Source organism: Serinus canaria, chromosome 3, assembly GCF_022539315.1.
Source record: "Serinus canaria isolate serCan28SL12 chromosome 3, serCan2020, whole genome shotgun sequence".
NCBI classification, from domain to species: domain Eukaryota; kingdom Metazoa; phylum Chordata; class Aves; order Passeriformes; family Fringillidae; genus Serinus; species Serinus canaria.
In genome coordinates, this window is record NC_066316.1 from 47,124,711 (window position 1) to 47,145,969 (window position 21,259).

At 41.1% G+C, this 21,259-nt stretch overlaps 1 protein-coding gene across 7 annotated transcripts in view; it reads right to left on the bottom strand.

Moving 5' to 3' along the window:
- LOC103818534 (SAM and SH3 domain-containing protein 1) overlaps positions 1-21,259 on the bottom strand; it is a 530,071-nt gene that overhangs the window by 88,529 nt on the left and 420,283 nt on the right. For 6 of the 7 annotated variants that reach the window (XM_050973008.1, XM_050973007.1, XM_009092874.4 and 3 more), the window contains one exon: positions 9,712-9,840. In XM_050973008.1, coding sequence (XP_050828965.1) covers positions 9,712-9,840 — 129 coding nt within the window. Of the gene's footprint in view, positions 1-9,711; positions 9,841-21,259 lie in introns of those variants that run through there. The other variant, XM_030235974.2, reaches the window with a different exon arrangement.

The following is a 21,259-nucleotide window of genomic DNA, read 5'->3' on the forward strand; positions in this document are numbered from 1 at the left end:
CAGAGGGAAGAACCAAACTTTGTTTTTTTACAGCAGTGGATCAAACCACCACCTCCTACTACTTTGCACACCATGCCCTTCATTTCTCATGCTTTCCCACAGGTGCTCAAAATGAAATATCTCATTTAGGCTTTAATAAGGGCATTTTTTCCAGTCCTCACCAACTGACATTATGCCAGTGAAATTAACACGCTGAAGAAATCAAGCACCTCTGCATTTCTATTACCCTGCCATACGTCAGACAGTTATTCCAAGTGGAGGCAGGATGGTAGGAATGAGAGATGGTGGCAGTCAACTACTGACCAAGAGACCTAGACTCTTCATCAGACCTCCACATGCCAGCCACACAGGGAAGCTGCCAGACCAGGAACACTCTAAGAGTCTGGCACAATTTTGAAGTACATCTGAATTTTGTTTTTTTGAAGTGTGGTCTAATGGACTGGATTTGAGGCTGGAGCTGCAGGTCAGCCATAGCATGTCACCTGCTGGCCTCAGTGCTTCACTGGCCAGGATTTCTTTACAGCTACACCACTGTGTGTTATTAAGTTGCTCGGAGATTATTATAAATTTCAGGTTACTCTGTTGTGAATTTAGCTACAGAGGAGGAATTAAGGAATTACATAGGTAAATCTTCATCAGCGGCTGAATCTCAGGGAGGCGAGGCCTAAATAGGGATAATGATCCTAAAATTACCAGCTTCAAAGGAAGCAACAAAAGCTAATTAATGTTTTTCAAGGGTTTTGAGGGTGGAAAGTGCTACACAAAGGAGAAATAAAACTATTTGGTGAGCTTCTGTGTAGGCTAGCAACTGAAGGCTCCAATTATGCAGCTTTCAACAGTTAACCACATGAACAAAATAAAGCTACTCTAATGACTGACTTCCTTCTTACTTCTCATTTGTGGGATTTTCAGCACCTGGCACATGCTTCAAAACTTTAAAATCTCTCTCTTTTGTCAAAATGGACTTCAACTGGAGCTTAATCTTTGCTGGGCTACCACGATCCTGAGATTATCTCAATTGGTTAAAGCCTGCTGCCAAAAAAAAGACCTTACTAAGGTTCTGGTATCAATCCCCATATGGACTTAAGAGTTGGATTTGATGATCCTTGTGGATCTCTTCCAACTCAGAAGACTTTGATTCTGTGATTTATGGACACACCAAGACAGAAAGACAGAAATCTGTCAGAAGCCTGAATTGTGTGCCCCTGGGAAGGGAAGGGAAGGGGAGATGGGCTTCTTTCAAATACTGTTAATCAGCCTATTTTGTCTTAGAGAAAGCTTAAAAATTCTGATTTTTCATTTGCTATCTTTTTATCATCTAATTCATCTGGATGTCTCATGAGTAAAGCCTTATATGATGAAAAGCTTGTCTATTTTTCCACATCTATAAACATTGATTCATTATGATGCTATTCCTATCATCTTTACAGCCTTAAATGCACTGGGGTACACAATTCTACTGCCACTAGTTTCACATTAATTGTAAACCAAACAATTGTAACTGTGGTCTTATCAGGAATTTCAGCAGCAACAGGCAAAAGACACTGACATAAACAAAAAATTACCAGTCTGTGTTTCATAACGAGCTTATGAATTCCAAATTTTGCTAATCATTTCAAGTCTTTCTTCTTTCATTAGTTTCTAATCCATAACTGATTTTATTCATCATGCCCACAAGCAATGCAAGAAATTAATCCCTCTGATAAGAAGCTGAAATGGAATTCTTTTGAACATATTACCCCTTCATTTTCATATGTATATTTTTACAGGATTATTGCCTTTCCCAACTCTATATGCTTGAACAAGCAAAGAAGCCTTAGAATCAGGAAAAAACTCGATGTAGTAATCCCAGATTACTTTGTTCCCTTATGGCTGCAATCTAAACCATTGGGGAAAACCTAAAAACAAAAATCAAGAGGCATATGACATATGGGACTCAGGAAGAGGGATTTCCAGCTGATAGCCATTTCTTTTCATTATTTTGTGGGAACCAGATTGATCATTCACCAAAGAAATTGTGTCTCTTCAAACTGCTTGAGTTGTCCTTCAAACACAAAACTCACAGAGCTTCTTGTTTGAAATGGAGCATTTCTCTGTGTGCTTCAGGCGACACTGCTGAAACAGGAAACCTACACAACTCTCAGAGAAGATAAAGCATGGAAAGATCAAAGGAGAGTAGCTGTGGCGCATCAGAACCTACATCATGAAGAGCAGGGGCCAGACCAGCAGAAGAGAAAAAAAAGGAATCAATCCCTTTGAATTCACAGATGGAGGCCTGCCTTCCTCTGGGCTTCTTTGCTGGAAGAGTGTCCTTCTGCTGCAGAGAAACAGACATTCCAGAGCACATCCAGATGTGCACCAATACTCACTACGTGTTTCTCATTCTCCTCACAACATGCTCTTGATTTATTATTGATTAAGACTTGCTTGTTTTCCCTAATGACCTGCAAGGCTGTGATGGTTCTTACAGTGAGATTTTTCAGCTAACCTCACAACATCCATCTTGAGCACTATCCTTACTATTCCTCAAGGACACACAGTGGTGTTTCCCTGCTTGGGGACTTAGAAGAAGCACAAGCAAGTGCTACAGTTAGTTGACATTTGAAGTTGCTGCCAGCTGTCTTCAACACACATAGATGGACTGGTAAGCAGTGGCTGGGGAGCCACAGAAGGAGAGCACAGAGAGGCTGCCTGGGGAGTCAAGCTGACACTATGCAAAGACAAAGGAGAAGGAGTAATCTTAATTAAAAACATTACATCTTTTAGGTTCATTCCTCTGTTGGTTTAGCTCCTATCACATTACAGAAGTCTGACACTCTTCTAACACAACCAACACACACTGCTGTCCTCCCAGGGTAATGCCACTACACTGGGTAGCTTGGAAATCTGGTAAAGTTGGGCTGCACATCACATAAACTGTTCACTACAGAGTTTGGGCAGGTCTGAGTTGATTTGGTTTGTTAGTTTTGGTTTTTCTGGTTGTTTTGTTGTGTTTTTTTCCTCTCAGAAATGCACCTTCTAAATGACAATTTAATTTGCTCTCTTTTTAAACAATTGTATCCATTGCAATGAAATTTACCAGCATGATGCTGTACATTTCCAGTTTTGCTGTCACTTTTAAATTCTAAGGGGAGAAAGGAAAAAAAAATACATAAAGGGAGCTAAAGTTAGTCAATCAATTACTCCTTCCCTCTAGTCCTCAGGCTCCAATGAGATTAAATCACTGAGTTAATACAAATCCAGTCTGTCAGTTGCAACAGATCTGTGCCGTTTCTGGGATAAAAGAAGAGCACAGTAAGAATATATTCAACTGATCTAAGGTTCCATGTAAAATTCCTGCTGTATGTAAAGGGGCAAGAAAATGATTAAAAATGTTGTTAGAAGATTAAGAATACCTAGACACTTGTAAAGCTAAAGAGAATTTTTCCCCTCCACAATTACCAGACTGACAGAAGTGAGTTATCTTTTCTATTTATAACATAAATATTATTTTGTTTATAACAGTATTACCAGCTCACAAAAAAAACAAACGAAAACGAATTACCTTTGACAACCTATTTTTCCTGTAACGCTGACATTATCAAAAATATTTCAGAAGACCAGAAATGTTAAACAAAAGATCCTACTCCTAAAAACAAGGATCCTTCTGAAGTATGAAAGGAAGATAAGGTCACCCAAACCACCACAGTTGCAAAGTCCGCTGAGTCTCCAGCCTACAAATGATCAGATTTTGCCTAAGGGATTATTCATAAACGGCCTTCCAACAAAAATAGTGATGAAACTGCAGGAGGTCATTAGCTTGCAGAAAGTGGAGAGATTTTTACTCAGTCTGCTAGCATTAAGTGAACTAAGAATGGTTTAAGAGTGGTATTCACTTTGCTGCATATGGAACAAGCCTTGCTTTGTTTTCATGTTTAATGCTAGCTCTATATTTAAATGCCTTTGCTGCCTTGGTCTGTGATGTGAGACACTAAAAATAGCCTGTCTGTTCCAGAATTTCCATTGTGTCTACCTTTGTAAAGCTCCATTAATGATGAAATGTCATTATGAATTTAACTTATAAAGATAAGCCTAAAATACTGAGAGACTCAGTAAATCTCCATTAATTATTTTCTAGGTGAATCTATTTTATGGAACTCATACTCAGGCCTAATCCCCCCTAGTTCAATCTATACTGAGGGAAAAAAAATCCACAACGATGATTCAAAGTCTACACTTTCTACCACTACCTTTTCTTTGGCGTATCTGCCCCATAGGACCTGGAGACTTTAAAAAAATATTGGAAATCTTATCTGTGTTCTCCAGCTCTTTTTTTCTTTTTGTGCTGTAGATACCATTTAAATTAAACTCAGATGTTGTTTATACTTTGGAGGGCCTCTTACAGCCAGCAAGACAAAACAAAACAGTGGGATCCTATTCCAGTGAGATGGAGAGGTGCCCTCCCAGGATTAATGGTAACAGCAGCCAGTACTGAATTTGCAAAGCGGAGGTGATCATCTCATAGCAGGAATAAGCAGTCTATTCTAGGATCCTGAAATGTTAATGTATGATGTGAAGAATGGCAGACATGACTAGTGTCAGCTATCGAGTAGACACAGGCACACTCCACAAACAAATTCAGCATCCCAACTCCAGCTTTGGTGGCTAACTCTCTTGAAGATTTTTTTAATATACATCAATCACTGACTGTAACTATTCTGGGTGTTTTAGTGTGCTTCAGCAAAGGCTGGCTAGTTTCTCTAATAGCCTGATGATATTGCCAACCAGTAGTACTATAAGAGACAAATGCAGCTCTAAAGAGGAAAAATCATTATTACTCTATCACTCAAATTACTTATTAGTCTACTTTTGTGGCTTTTCCTCCCCTTTTTCTTGCTGGACATACCATTTATATGGGATGACATTACCTAGATGGTCAACTCCATCTGTAATCAAACAACTGGATGTTGAGCATCTTTTAAAACCATGCACAGACAAGACTTAGGAGGACTACATCGATGTTGGAAGTAGGACAAGAAACTTATGATGGTTTTATGTTCTTTTCTATTTTCTGGTTTTGCCTGTGTACTTGTGCAGGTACTGTAAAAACACCCAGGATTAGGCAAGGCAATTTTTCCAAATACATTCATTGTACTTTATCACAGTGAGCAGAGAGAGATTCTGAACACTTCCTCACACACAATGAAATTAATTACATGAATGTGGGGAAAAAAGTATGCTACTATGCCATTTAGCTCTTCAGTGGCATTGATTTTATATAATTTGCAAGACAAAAGATGGATGCAACTTCTCAGTGCCCCAACTGTAGCTGTCAGACTCCATCAGAAAACCTCGAGCCATTCTTTGACTTCAAGCTCATCAGCTCCAATACAGACCTCGGCAGCAGCACTTAGCTGGCTGCTGTCAGTGATAGATGAGACAACAGAACGCAGTTTGCTCTTTCATGGCTAAGTCAATGCTGTCCTGCCCTGCTGACAGGCAAGCCAAAGCTGCTTTTGTCAGTAAGCCAGGCAGATATGACCCCAGAGACACAAAGGAAGCAGGTCACAGAATGATTTATGTTAAAACACCTCTTCAAGATCATCTAGCTCTAACCTCACTGCAAGGGGATTGCTCAAAGCCCCATATGACCTGGCTTTGAACACTTCCAGGGATGGGGCACCCACAACTTCTCTGTTCCAGTGTCTCACCCCTATCACTATGCCCTTATAAAAAGTGCCTCTCCAGCTCTCTTGCAGCCCTCTTTAGCTACTGGAAAGCTGCAACGAGATCTCCCTGGAACATTTTCTTCTCCAGGCTGAATGAAACCAGTTCTCTCACATCTTTCCTGTGTTGGGGACCCCAGAACTGGATGCAGAGCAAAGTAGAAGGGAAGAATCACCTCCCTTGACCTGCTGGCCACACTCCTTTTGATGCAGCCCAGAGTCTGGTTGGCTTTCTGGGCTGTAAGCACACACTGCAAGTCATGTCAAGTTTTTCCTCCACCAACACCATTAAAATCTTATCCCCAGGGCTGCTCTTCATTCATTTTCCTCCCACGCTGTACCTGTCCACAGGGTTGCCCCAACACATTTGCTGGACCTTGCACTTGGTTTTTTTGAATTTCATGAGGCTTCACAGGTCCATCTCTCAAGCCTGTCCAGGTCACTCTGCACGGCATCCCTTCCCTCCAGCGTGTTGACCACTCCATGCAGCTTGGAGTCATCAGCAAACGTGCTGAGGGTGCACTTGATCCCACTCTCCCTGTCACCAGCAAAGATGCTAAATAGCACCAATCCAAATACTGATCCATAAGGAACACCACTTGTCACTGATCTCCATTTGGATATTGAGCCACTGGAGTCTGGCCATCCAGCCAGATCCTTATACACCTGAGCAGTTCATCCATCTAATTCATGTCTCTCCAATTTAAAGACAAGGATGTCATGTGAACAGTTAGAAAATATCATCCTCACAGAGTCACTTCTCTGGCCATAACTATATTTTAGCAGATGTCCACCTCAATATTACCAGTCATTATGGGTTTGAAAATCCACTCTATCTACTCCACCTGCAGTTTTTCCTCAGCCAAAAGCCCACATGGTGTACAGGAATAGGCCAAATGCTAGGAAATGTGGGCAACTCCCATGCTGTTCACAAACATTAGTGTCCAAACCCAAGCACATTCTTCATTACAAAAACATAGGCAAAACTCCAAACACAGAAATCAGTTATCGTGTTTAGGGAAACTAACAATCCTTGACAGCATTACCATTTGGAAAAATATTCTGGGTTCAGCTCCATTTGCACCCACTGTTTTGTTACAAGATACGCTGCTTTCCCAAATAATTTTACCAAGTGATTTTTTAGAACATTCAACTTCAGAGCAGGATATCTAGGCTGAAATGGCCATGGTCTGATAGGAAAGGCTGGAGAGCTGATTAGAAAGTACAATATACAATCAAGATATCAACACTTGCGCCCAAACAGCTTAAAATTATTTCAAAGGGTACAGAAGCAGCAATAAACAGTTCATATTTCTGTCCTTCCAGGGGATGTGCTACAAAGGGCAATCTGGGCGAGCCGGTGCTAAATACATGTTCCTGCCAAAGCTCTGCCAACTCAGGCATGTCTTTGTTATTACACTGCTCCTCCTGACAGGGCCTCTCTGTGCAAGGTTTACAGGATGCTTTGACTCCTGGGATGACCTGCTCTTTCTCGTTGTTCAGAGCATTCAGTAAAAGCAGCAACCTAACCTTGGCCTTTTATGTTTCTGCTAAGTATTATTATGCACTCAATACTGCATTTTCATACGGATTCAGTAACTGTCACTTCAGCAGACTCCTGAAAATCTGCAATCATATTCCATGCATGACAGCTCTGCTATGTTCACTTTGCTAAAGAGAGGGCGAAGACTTTTGGGGAGGGGAGGAAGAACTGATACACTGCCCACATCCAGCTCTGGCACAACTCCACTGTTGGGGAGACAGGGTGTAGAGACAGCACTGCCTTCTTCATCCTAGCTAGAAGAGCAAGGTATGGCAGAGCAAGGTCAGCCTAGACTAACAGACCAACAATACTGGTGCATAATAATTTTGGAGCTGCATATATTTGCAATCTGGTACATTTTTTTTCTTTGCTATCATAGCCCACCTGGGATGTGCATTGGGCATTTACCCCAGCATTACTTCCCATTCACTATCCCCAAATGTCTGCCAATACACTGCCTTTCCTCAAGGTGTATAGAGATGAAAAACAGCACAAGTGACTCACTCTTCTGTTCATCACACTAAAATCACCTTCTGGTCTACATGGCCACTTCCCCCTCTCTGTGTAGCTAAGTCAAGCCTGCCTGTTCACTGATGAGAGCAAGTTTCAGCTGCAGTCAGCACTGTTTGGATGCAGTTGTTGGGCAAGTAAGCTAATATCTATAGGCTCATATGTTATCAGCAGAATGGCTACCTTATGTATAGAAACTGTATTATAGGAGTGACAGACATAGCAAAAATGGAGCACTAATTTAATTTTCAATTGCATTGTCTTCTCTCTGACCTGGCAGTTCAAGAAGTCATCACTGGACCACTAGAGGAAGCAAACTCAGTTTCAGACGCCGAAGAGGAATCTCCAGGCTGTTTTTCACACAGACACTTTCTCTGACTACAGCTTCTCTGGAATAGAATGAATCACTCCATGGTCTGTCTTTGGTTAGCTCACATCTATTTAAACCAGCGTGAAGATCTGCACCTTTGATGTGAGTTAATTAAACTCACATGGCTTTTTCCAGCCTGCCTTCTGCAGCATCAGAAGTGAAGGGAGCCAAATTAGGCCCATCTGTCTATGGAAGGGGTCCTCTCCTGCCATAAGGCACACTCCATTACCCAGCACAGGAGCTGCCTTCCAAGAGCACCAGGAAAGGGGGTTTCATTGCTGCCAACAGCTACCGAGAATACCAGGCCTGACAGGCGTGGGGTTTTCATGAGCATCACAGCTCTGTGCCATCACTTCTCTGCACAGGAGCCTTAAGGGTCCGTCTACAAAAGAATTTCCTGCAATAGCTTTTTGTTTAACCCTTGGAACTTCTTGGCAGCAGCAGATCTGCAAAAACATTTGCCTTTTTTTTTTTTTTCCTATTTTAAAATAAAGAAGGAACTAACAACTTCAGTGAGACAAAAGATGACTCCCTGCCTTGATTCTGCTGCCATTAATTGTGTAACTGAAGTTTGTTGTCTCTACAAACTCTGGAAGCCTCTGGTATCCTGGAATCCCAAAAAGAAAGAAAGTAGCCTTAAATAATCCACATCATCAGGTACAGCCGTTCCCAAGGCACTCTCAAGGACTTGTGCCTGTGCCCAGCAAGCAGAGTTGGGAGATTCAGCTCCCAGCTGTCAGAAAAGACAGTATCAAGAAGATCTACTGGTATCTGTGGGGAGGATATCAAAATGGTGTGTTTCATGAGAACAACAGACAACAGGTATAAATTGCTATGGGAAGGCTCTCACAAAGCATTATTTAAAAACAGAAGTTCACTATGAAGATAGCAAAGCAGTATTAACATGTTTCTCAGAGACGGTGCAACATCTGCATCCCTGGAGGTCTTCAAACTCAATGAGATAAAGCCCTGAGCAACCTGGTTTGATTTCAGTGTTGACACTGCTTTGAGCTGAATGCTGGATTAGGGACCTCCTGAGGTCCCATCCATCCTGAAAAGCTCTGTGACCCCGTATCACCTGCTACAGATTCTATAATGTATAAAGTAATGGAAAGGGCTTGGCAGAACTGCTTACACTTGGGAGCCTGGAATCAGTAATTTGCACCCTGGACTTTTGAGAAGCACTTCTTTACAGTTTGTACAGCACAACTGAAAACCTGCACAGTTTCATTGTGCTCACACCGGGAGCATCTTGGAGCAAGGAAACGATGCTTTCGTCAGACAGTATCTTGCCTCTGAGAGTTGAGGATTGCAACCAAATGTATGCAAGCAAGAAGTACTCTAATTAAAGAAGAAATAAGAAATGCAGACTCCAGGCTTAATGAATCATAAAAAATACCTAGAAAAAACCTAATCCGGCTAATTCCAAGCGTTTAATTGAGTTGGCTGAGACGTTTGCATGCGTGAACACAGCCATGTACAGTTATTTCCCTGGGTAGAATTCTTCAAGCTGTAATATTGATTCTTCATCTGGAGCATGAATGGCAATTATTTGTTAATAAAGTTGTAACTGTTCTACATACCAAATCAAGGTCTTGGGAAACTCTCCTCTTGCGCAGTTCCTCCATCCTCTCACACACATCTGTGAAGCAGGTGTTATAGTAGTCTGCATACTGCTGTGCCAGATCATCAATATTTCCCAGTGACCCGTCCTACAGGGGAGACAAAGAAAACAGGTTAATCAATCTTAAAATTCTAATTTAAAGGCAACTTCCAACTATGATGGAAACCCTCGTCCCTGCAGCTCATCCGTCCCATCATGCTCAGGTCATCCTCTCCATCCCTATCCCAGAGCACACTAACAGCAAGAACAGCTGGGAACTGGATTACCAGAACAGCTCCTCACAATCAGGTGGGATTTTGTTAATTCCCACAGAGAGAAAGAAGGCAGGGACAACAATGCAGTGGAACAACACATCCTCAGGCACTACCTGCCTCAGTTCTCTCCCAGCAGCACCTGGTTCTCCCATGCAGCATCTCTCTCTTCCCAGAGCCAGTCATTACACACATGTCACTGACCTCACCAAGAGTAGCCCTGCTTTGTGACAATGACTAACTGCAATCAAAACATTTCTTACCCATACACCAAATCAGCCAGACTGCAAACAATGACACCCACAAAGACACTTTGCCAGCTGGTCTTTTAAGATGTAGTGGAGGTGACAACATGGTTTGCTGAGTCCCAAATGTCTGCTTTGCAGGGCAGGATTGCTACACTGCTAATAAAATGGCTATAGCCAGAAACCTAATTGTAATAATCTGTTAATTACAGTCCAAATTCTTACTTTAAAAATTATGAATTAAGAAAATAAGACCAGAACAATAAAAAGACTGAATTTTAAGTGTCATGAGAAACCTTTCTAAACATCATGTATGCTCCATCTGTAAAGTGAGGGGGTGGGCAGGTACAATATGCACACACTTAAGCTAGGTCCAAAAGATGGGATTGAATAATCTTGCATCCCTATTTGTCTGATTTATGACAGAGCATGTATATCACTGAGTGCATTCCTTAGAAGGTAACACAGATGAAGAAGATAGGCTCTCTATGTCTATCCTGAGAGAAGGACAAGAATACATTGCAGACTATTATTTTATTGCTGCTGTTAATATATGCACACATATAAACATAAAATTATGTCTTGATTATTAAGAAAAAGCTAAGCAAGAGAGAAATAATCTAAAAATAATTATGCTAATAATATACATAAATTGCAAGGCTGAGTTATAGCATACGAGCTAGGAGGAACTTTTAATTAGTAACCACACCTTAATGAAGCTGTTGTAACTTGGAAATAAGCACATGGTCCCACTCTCAGGGTTCTGGACTACACTGAAGGGGTAGGTTTGCTCTAATGAAGTATCACTTCCAGAGAACTGGAAAAAACTTTCCAGTTTAAGTCAAAGTGAAAGCCTATTAAATCTCAGATTCTGTGAAAACTACTTTCTACTCTTTTAAAGTGTAATTCCACAGGTGGAACAGTTATCTCCCAAAACTTTTGCAGATTTCCCCAGAAACTTTTGCAAGCTCACATTCCCAAAATTTAGAACAGCAAGCATTTTCTCAACACTACTATGTTCAGTACAGGTGGAAAACAATTTGCACATCACTTGTTGGAGCAGCAGAAGCAAAATAACTACACTAAATATATATCTACACTTTGTCCCTTGCCCCCATACCCACAATTTTTTTTTACTGTAGTTCCTATCTCTCAACCTGCCAAAGGTCTCACACCAGAGATGTTTCAAGCATTAAAAGATTGGGGACCCTACACAAATACACTTCTGGGAACATCAGACTTTCCAGAGCTTTGGACAAACAACTTCCTGTGCTGCTAATCAAATGTATAGTTCACATAGTGAAAAGCCAGCAGCTTTGAGAACACAACAGTGCTACCCTGCCTTTCTACAGGAGCCACAGTGCTACCCGCTCACAGCGGAAGCCTACGTCTTCCTACAATCACCTCCTTGAAATCCATCACTTCCCAACAAGCTGGGGAGGAAACTTGGCCTCTTTGCCTGTACCACAAGTTCCACAAATTTCCCTGTGCCGCTGGACACTCCTCAGGTAGCTGAGAGTGTGCTTTCTGGTCCTACATGGACTACGTGCTGCTTTCAGTGTTTAAACACTCAGTAGGAATAACCAGGGATGCACTGCTGGGGAAAAAAAAACGAGCACCAAACTGAAAAAGCAAGCCCAAAACTTAAACTTCATTTGCTCACTTTTGTGGGCATTAAAAGAACCTGTATGACTTCCAAAGAGATGATGTGACATCTGAATCCCAGCTATGCAATCATAACAAGTATCACTCTCTAAGGTTTATCAAAAATTCTCACTTTGGAGTATCTTACCCAGCCAGAGTCTGTTTATTCTTTGATAAGCTTTGCCAGTTAAAAATATTCAAGAAAATAAGACAGTAATGACATAAAAGCAACACAGGGACCATCATCTTACTAGAACAACCTGAAAACTGACTGATGCCTATCAGTCCATCTCCTCTCACTATTCTGGAAACCACACATTGCATAGAGTTAACCTGCTACCCATAATTTTCAAAGGTAATTAATGACTTTGAAATTGCCTGAAATTCTCCAAATCCAAACATATCACGTGAACTTTAGCTTAGCTGAGAGCCGTTCAGAGCTGAGAATCTCAGCACGCTCCAGTGCTCCTCCCCACACCTCCTCAGACACATGGTCACAGACCATTTGCAGGACAGCAATGGCACTGCCAGTGGATCAAACACAGCCAAACAAGTGCTCATTTTTCGCTTGTACTGGAGTGCAGTTCACTGTGCTATTTTTAAAGGTAGCCTCCAAAAGGCTGAAAGCTTCTGACTGTCCCTAGAACAAAATTAGCTCGATTGCAGCACTCCAATTAAAGCCTGCAGAAGGTGGGTGGCCCCGCTGCCAGCAAGCACGTGGCTGCAAAGAAAGGCCTATTCACAAGTGACCAGTGCCACCAGTGCCACTGTGTCCAGAGGAGCAGAGCTGCAGGCATCACCCTGCCTGACTGACAGCAGGGATTGCTGGCAGTGCTCAGGGCTTGCATGAGGGGGGCTGTGCTGCAAATGAAAACAAGCTTGATGTCCAGAAAAAGATGAAGGAAGTGAAACAAATGCCACAATATGTTAGAACATACAGCTGACACACAGAGGACAGACAGCTGGCACACACACTCGTTACAGCCCTGCCACATGCTTTTGCTGGGGGTCCAGGCAGAGGACAGCTATGGCTTTATGCAGTTGCCATTCCACAAAGGATGCATGCACCCTCCTTATTAGATATGGACAACTTTGGAGTCTGAAGCCCCATAGCTTCAAAATTAGAACAAAACCACAAACATTTGCATTTGCACCTCAACTTGCCAGAAAGTTGCAGTGGAAAATGCCAATTGAAGGATTTGTGTCTGCGGCCAAGAGTTGCTGTTATGAGTTTATGCGTGCAGGCAATGCAGAGAGCATTGGTTTTGAGAAAGAAATACAGATACATAAATCAACCCAAGCAAAAGACAGCAAGTGTCTCATGGCCCACAGCATTCACTCACGATTTCACGAAAGTAAATGTCATAGCTTAACAAAGGATTGTATATTTGATTTATATGACCTCAAATTTGATCTCTACATAGAGTTATCTCCATCATCCTCCTTTATTCTTCAAGCACTACTAAAACCATGGTAAAACTTAGAAAAGAGAAGATGCTTCATTCTTCTACTGCACAAATAATGGCCAAGACCTACCTTAGGTATCATCAAACCACAAGTATAACTGATCTGAAGAACCATGACATTTTGTCTGCTCTTTAAATTGACCCCCCGTGATGTCTCCAAATAAGTCTAAACTGTCTCACACAAAATCACCAGCAGTGTACTTTGCAATTCTATTTTGGTTTTGAGTCTTTAAAAATATGCATATGCAAAACATTAGCTCCAGCCTGATAAGTCATGCATTCCCTTACAAACAAAGTCAAAGGAATAGTCGGAGATGTTTTCAAAAATCTCTAGAATTAATAATAAAATAGAACACTAAAAGTGTAACTCACAATACTTTAAAAATGTTTCACTCTATGCACAAAGAGTGAGACCCAGTGACAATTTTCACAGGTTTAGACAAATGTGGAGTGCCATTTTAGTTTCACAGGTAGGAAAAAGCATACAGTTATTTGATACAAAAAAGAACAAGCCAATGTAATATATAATAAACCTTCAATCATGTACCACTATGTCCCATTTTGATACAGCTTATGCAAACAATGAAAAAGTATACAGATTTCAAATTTGTTCTTTCTGATATATCTGTATTTCAGAAACCTTGGAAATGCTCTGAACTGTCAGTAACACTTTTAAAACCAAAACCTCATAAAAAACTCTGTCATTTTGTAACAAATTTAACAGTTAAAGCACTAACATGAAGAGCATTTTACACCAATTATGTTTATTTTCATGCAAACTGCAATGTTCCCGCTATATAATCCCACAGATCATCTCTGATGGAAAAAAAAGTTTGAGAGCAATACAAATATCGAGCAGGAAAACCATTCCCCAAACACTTACTTGGTAAGAAGTTACAACATGTTTCCCCCAAGACTTCACTACAGCACAGACTCTTCCACAAAATAGTTTGATAGCCAGGAAAATACACAACTTGTTATTTATAAAGGGTTAAATGTAAAATGAAGATTTAATAGCCTAATGAAAACAGAAGTTCTCTCAGATTTCTATTTTCAGTTGAGAAGTGTGTTCCTAAATTTCCATTTTATAATGTATGCATGCAACATTTTTTGGCATCATAAAACACAGAACAAAATGATGAATTGCCCTGAAATTCCCAGAGAATTAGTTCTGATATGCATGTGAATACCAAAGGAATCCATTGGGATTCCTGTTAATGGAACGACTACAAAGAAAAGTTGGAATGATTTGGCACTTATTATAAAGTTAGAATTTATCGGTCACTGCACATCAGTTAATTTAATGTCTTGGCAGAATCCTCTGTATTTGACATCTGAAAGCGTTAAAGAGAAAAATGTTTTGCTAGAGAGCTCTGCTGGCTGTAAAATTAAGTAAAAATATACTCATATTTTAATAGTATAATAAAACCACTAATAGCTAAGGAGGAATAACAGACTTTTCTAAGTAACAAATACATTTGATGAACCCGCATGTGTACTCAAATATTAGTCACTAGCAGAGCATGCATACTTTCTGCATAAATTTCTATCCAGAACAAGATTTTTAGAAAAATCTTCCAAAAATACAACTATTTTACTCTGTACTTTTCTGTCTCAGAATCTGAAAAATGTGTTACAAAGCTGCATATTCCAGCATATCCTCCTCCTATTCTGGCAGATATTAGGAATGTCAGGAAAAAGGTCTTGATTAGTGAATACATGTGCTTACTCTCCCAGCCCCTGGGTGAAATTCATGTAACTGCATGAATCTCAGAAATGTAAAAAGATGTGGATGCTACAAGCCTGTTTGTTCAGCGAGACAGATGGGTCTCCATCTGCACATGGCAATGCAGGTTACAGCACACAATGCAACTATACGAGTTCAAAACTTAAAAGCCACTGCAGCTATGGCCACAGCACATGCATAATCTGGGATTTTAGGAATAGGTCAGAAACTGGAAGACAATCTGACATTTTTTTCCTAATAAGGTATAAATGAATGTGGAAATGGCACTGGCAAAGGCACATTTCACAACACACAGCAATCATGCACTGGCAAAGGCACATTTTTTGACCTTTACAAGCTAAGATGAGAAAAATCCATTTCCATGCCTGAAACACAGGACTACTGTGTGGAGAGTCACTGTAAACATTGGCAGTTTATTTCTGGCAGTTAGATTTTAACAGGAACGCCTACTAAAAATTTGTGGAACATGACCTTGCATTTCAATAATACCTTTGGTTTGGATAGCTTGAAGTACATAAATGAAAGCCAGAACGTGGGCCAGAGCAAACAGGCTTCTTTAGGGAAGATGGGAGGGGAGACGGATAAGAGGGAAGAGGGACAAAAAGCAGTGAAATGAGAGCATCTGCTGCAGGAAAATATATTTGTGCCTAATAAACCCAAGGAATGATCAGATTTTCATGGGACAACTTTGACTAAGATGCCACTCCTTCTTAGATATTTTTACTAATCATAAGAGCTCATAAAAGCTTGAGAAACTTTGCATGCTTCCCTAAGTGAACTTGGACTCGTGGCAGGACTCCCTGCATTCCAAAATATACTAAGACCTGAATTCAGGCTGCACTTGATAAACCTGAGACACAGTATTCCAGGTTCCTTCACAGCTCTTTCTAAGGAGGCAGACTGAAATCACATCCAAACCTTTTCCAAACACAAGAGTTAAACCTGCATCCATCTCTCTGGCTGGAGCTTGTGTCTCAGGTTACTACAGTAATACACAGAGAGGATAGGCATCTGTAGGAAAACCTGCAGAGCTCCATTCTGATTCAGTTACACATTTCTGACTCTTTTGCTACCAATGTATTTCTGCTGGGAATAGGGCTGATGATTTGCCTTCGGGCACAGCTTCAAAATGCTTGCATTAAAAATGAACCCAACAAGCTGCTAGAGAAATACTCCCTTCTATTCCTAGGGCTCAGCAAGGACAATCTTCCATTCAGCAGAGTTAACAATTCTACTATCCATGCAATGACAGGTTCAAAGCCTGTCTTGACAGTCAGCAGGGTCAGAAATGTGAGTGAGACAGAAGTGCAAGGCCAGGCAGCCAGCGCTTTCCTTGATATTCAGAAGAAGGCATAAAATACTCAGTGTACAAGTCATGACATTTTTATATTGAGAGCAGCTATTTTTGAGGATGCTGAAAAGTTGTCATGGTTCCCTTGACCTCTCTATAGCCAGACACTATGAGAACAAAAAGAACATACAGATCAGACTGATCAAAAGACTTTCCATTAATTTTTATGGCATCTGAGGGTTGAGTCATTAAACTATGTGGCTTTACAGACAGTTACAAAAATAGATGTGATACTACTGTCAAGCTCTCTGTAGCATGGTTAAAACACTTAGAGATTCTGTAGAATAAGCAGAAACCACAATGGTATACTTTGATATCAAAGATTTTGCAGCAGTTATCTGAAATTACTAATACAACCCACCAAGTTCAGAGCACAGTCACTCTAGACCCAAAAAGATCACATTAACCCACAGAGTTATCTAAGTTTATATATATATATATATATATATATATATATATATAGATATATAACTTTTCCCTATCTTTACATCAAAAACCCCTCTTACTCTTTTCAAAATTCTGAAAATAAAGTGTTTCCTTTACCAGTAGCACCACAGGTTTTTTTCCCCCTTCTATTTTCTGTAAAGCCCCAAAGTCTTTGTCAAGTATCTCTGGAAAAAACATTCTGAATGTGATTTCTCCTTTTCCCTCTGTAAATTAAAATAAATTTAAAAGCACACTACTGGGATCCCTCTCTGCAGTTTGCAACCAAGGAAGTCCTCTATGGAAAAAATAAAAATATATGAATGCTAGCAAAAAAGTTGCATCTATGCAAATGTACATTCCAACATACTTAAAAAGTTGGTATTTATCACAAGTAGAACCAGGTCTGGACAGACAAGAATATATGCAAATTTTATTCATGACAGTTAGTTCAAAGCACCCGTAATGTCCAGCGTCCCTAATAACCGTGTATTACCCTCGATCCTCCTTTCCTTGAGGTGCTCTGCACTAAGCTCATCAAAATGTAACTCAAAAACCTTGTCTACTCTGATACATAAAAGGGCACCCCCAGCCACCAGACTGGTCATCAGTCAGCTACAAGTTGCCATCGTCAGCTTGTAAAGCAGAACAAGTTTAAGCCATGTAATAGCTGCACCTGACATCACCTCTCATTAGTTTTTTCTCCCTTGCTCTCACTGTGTCCTCCTTTCACACACTCTGCTGAGACTTTTTCTCACATTGAGTGAAAATTTGTCACTTCATGTGCACCAGCTGCAGTGGGTTCTAGCCTGAGACTTGGAGCAGAAACAAATGGTAAACAGAAGAATGGCAAGGGTTAAGAAATGTACATATATCTGATAAAAACACCATTAAGGAGATGGAGGTGAATTTCCTGTTTCAGATTTGGAAAATTTAGCATATATTACGGGGGTGGCTTCATGTCTGAGACAAGTTAGTGTCTAATGAAATAGATAGGCAAACATCTCAAGTAGATGTTGAAATAAATATTTTATGGAGATACCCATATCAGCTTCAATAGTAGAGGAAGTCTCATTAAAGCTCTTTTCCTTATATTTAGTAGTAGGACAGCATGACAAATCCAAATCTGTGATATATGGAACCGCATAACTGAGGTGTGAGTAATCATTAAAAGAGTAGTCTGAAAAAATTAAACAAAAAGCATGTAAAAATATTTGGATATTTAAAGGCAAAACAAACTGAGTAGTCAACAGTATCTCAGGTCAAGTGTGTAAGCTCAGCAAGTCCTGTTTACAGTACAACCCCAAGGTGTTAAAGTTGCTCAGAGAAAGCAAACTTTGGTAATGGTCACGTGCTAGTTCCACTAACAAAGCTACTTTACAAGTGTCATGGTAGGAGAGAATGACTGCCTTTAAATTGAACTGTGCTACACTTTTCCCCTGGACAGTTTGGCAGAAGGAAGACATACTTGTCCAGAAAAAGTCAAGTTCACTAAAAAAAACCTTCTCATCCTTCTTTCTCTCTTCCCCCTACCCCTCTCCCTTGCCTCTTCAGTGAACTATTGTGCGCTCCTTGCTGCTTCACTTTGAGATCCAGGCCCAGGATCCTGGGCAGGTCCCTATGGACAGCAGTTTCCCCCAGCAGTACTGGCTTTGGAGATGCACGAGTAAAGGAGAACACTCCATGCCTTCCCTCATTTCTTACCATCCCAGCAGCTAAATCCTGCATGGGACCTTCCCCTCAACTACAACTACTGAAAGGTAGAGGAGAGAGCACAGTCCTCTCCCACTGGGCAGCACTGGGAAAGCCCAGCAGGGATGCAGTTGCCTGCCTCACATTTCTCATGGCTGGATGAGCCTATTACCTCATCTGCACTGACATGGCAAGAGCTACGGGGCAGCATGCACCTTGCATCATCACCCAGCTCGGCAGTGACAAACCCAGACTTCAGAAATGCTGCTCTTAGGAAGCTGGGTGTGACAGCAAGCACAATTACTTACTCCCACTTGTGCCATTTTGGATGCTGATTTCCAAGAGGAAGGTGCTCTCCTGCTATCCATATTAAGATTTCAGAAAGGGCAAAGGAAATGTCAAATATCTGCCTTCACTTAAAACTTCACTTTCATGTTTTTACAAAGCGTGAAAAAACACTGCTCTGCACAACAAGGCATGAGGGTCACTCCTCTTTCTGGGAATAGGTACGGGCACCAGCAATCCTGTTTGAGGTGCCCAGCAGCACAGAGCACTGTGTGTCCCAGAGATGCACAGCCCTTGATTTACTGCTGCAAGCGCAGAGGGCAGCCCAGCCACCAGCCATGGAAAGCCAGAATGCTGATGTTTAAACTGCTTTCTCAAACTCTGATATTTTTCTGGTTTTTCCTGCTAGAAATTCAGCAGCTTGCAGCCTAGAGGATACACCCAACACGTCTACATAAGCAGGGACTAACCTTGTCTTCACTCCTACCGCTTCCTGACAGGTCATCTTTTACCAGGAAAGGAAACAACTGTAATTGAGCATGGCAGCAATCCATATTTCCCCCTGTAATCTTAGCAGCAGAAGAAATTATTTCCTGTAGCTCCCGTAAGCAAGCTGTGCCCAGGCTCTCCCTCACCAATGCCGCCCATCCTGCCTGTGCTATCCCTGCAAACTCTCGCTCCTGCAGGGAACACGTGCTCTGAGCTGGCACAGAGGGGCAGCATTAATAAACTAGCTTAAGTAGACACCCCACATTCATAAAAATCTGAAACCAGACAGGCTGACTCTGCCTTAAAGCACTTCAGTGAAGCCTCAGCTTTTGACTCCTAACAGAGGTATGGCACTGTTAATAGAGTCTCAACCACTGTATGTAACGTACAGATGAACTAAATATAATTCTGCTCATGCAAAACTTCACGGTGCTGGGCTCAGGTTTTTTATTGCCTTAACTAAGCTTCCTCAAGTCTCTTTGGAGAGTGTTTTATTTAGGAACAGTAAAGCACGGTTACCAAGGGGTTTCAGTTCATTTAATTAAGTTGAATACAATTACACTCCAGTGGGTCTTAAAAATGAAGAATCTATTTAAATATTATTTAGATGCGTGTCTTTTAAGTACCACAGATTGCACAGAGCTTCATGTTTATATCAATTAGGGATATCAACCTAGCAAGAAGAACTCTATCGCTTGCCATCTTATAATCCTTTCCACTCTGGGATTCCTTATTTTATTTCCTCATTTCCCTTTATCTGTGTACAGTGAACAGGGGCTTTTTGCGTTCCTGTGTGCTCACACTGCTTCATCATTGTCAAAGAATTTCCTAATTAGGCTAAATAGGCCTCTTACACAGAAAGAAGAGGAATATTTCTGCCTATCAACAGAGCTCATCCTACAGAGCTCTGGGCTCAATAACTGTGTGGTTGCCATATCTCACAGGTATTTTTCTGAAGAGGGGACATGAAGGATGTCATGTGCTTGTTTCAAGGAAGTGCTTAATCCTGTGGCTGCTGTCAGTCCAATGGCTCTGCACACTGATAAGAGACATGAGGACATGGAATGAAGCTGCGTCAGAGGAAGTTCAGATGGGACGTTAGGAAAATGTTCTAGATTGTGGTTCATCACTGAAACAGGCTCTCCATGGAACTGGTCACAGCACAAAGCCCATCAGAGTTCAAGGAGCACCTGACAATGTTTTTAGTTTTATGGTTCAGTTTTAGGTACCCTGTGAGAAGCTGGAAGTTGGACTAAATGATCCTTATGGGTCCCTTCCAACTTAGCCTCTGATTCTATGGTGCTTTTATTGGAGACTTGAATTAGTTACTCAAGTGTTTCACATCACAGATGCACCTCGAACTGAGGCACAACACAATTTGAAAAGCCCCACATGGCTAAAGAGGTCATAAAAAGCAGAAGCTGGCAGAACCCAGTGTTAATGAAACTCACAAAAAATTTGTCTCTACAAAACCTGGTAGTTGATTCTCACTGACACAAGGCCCTGAACCATAGGCTGAAAGAAAACAATTGTAGATAAAGACACTTGGACTTGGATGGCAAGCGAAGCCCTTGAGCAACTTATTTATGCAGAGTGACATGAACATCAAAAGGAGAACATCCTGCTAACTAACCATTTGTCAGGACAGTTGTCATGCCAAAGAAAAACATCTCACCTAGTTGTAAAAGTGGCAGTAACATGAAAAGAAAGTCTCAGATGGAAGGAGTTTCCTCACAGACTGTGCTCAGATGAAAAAAGTGACTGCAGTCTCAGGGAACACCACCCCATTAGCCCAGCAAGAGTGGTAGGACAGCCTCTGTACCAGCCTGCATCTGAAGCAATACAAAACCAGGAGGGAGCTCTCTGAGCAAGATGTTGCATCACTTTTCACAGTCTGCACCATTATCAATTTCA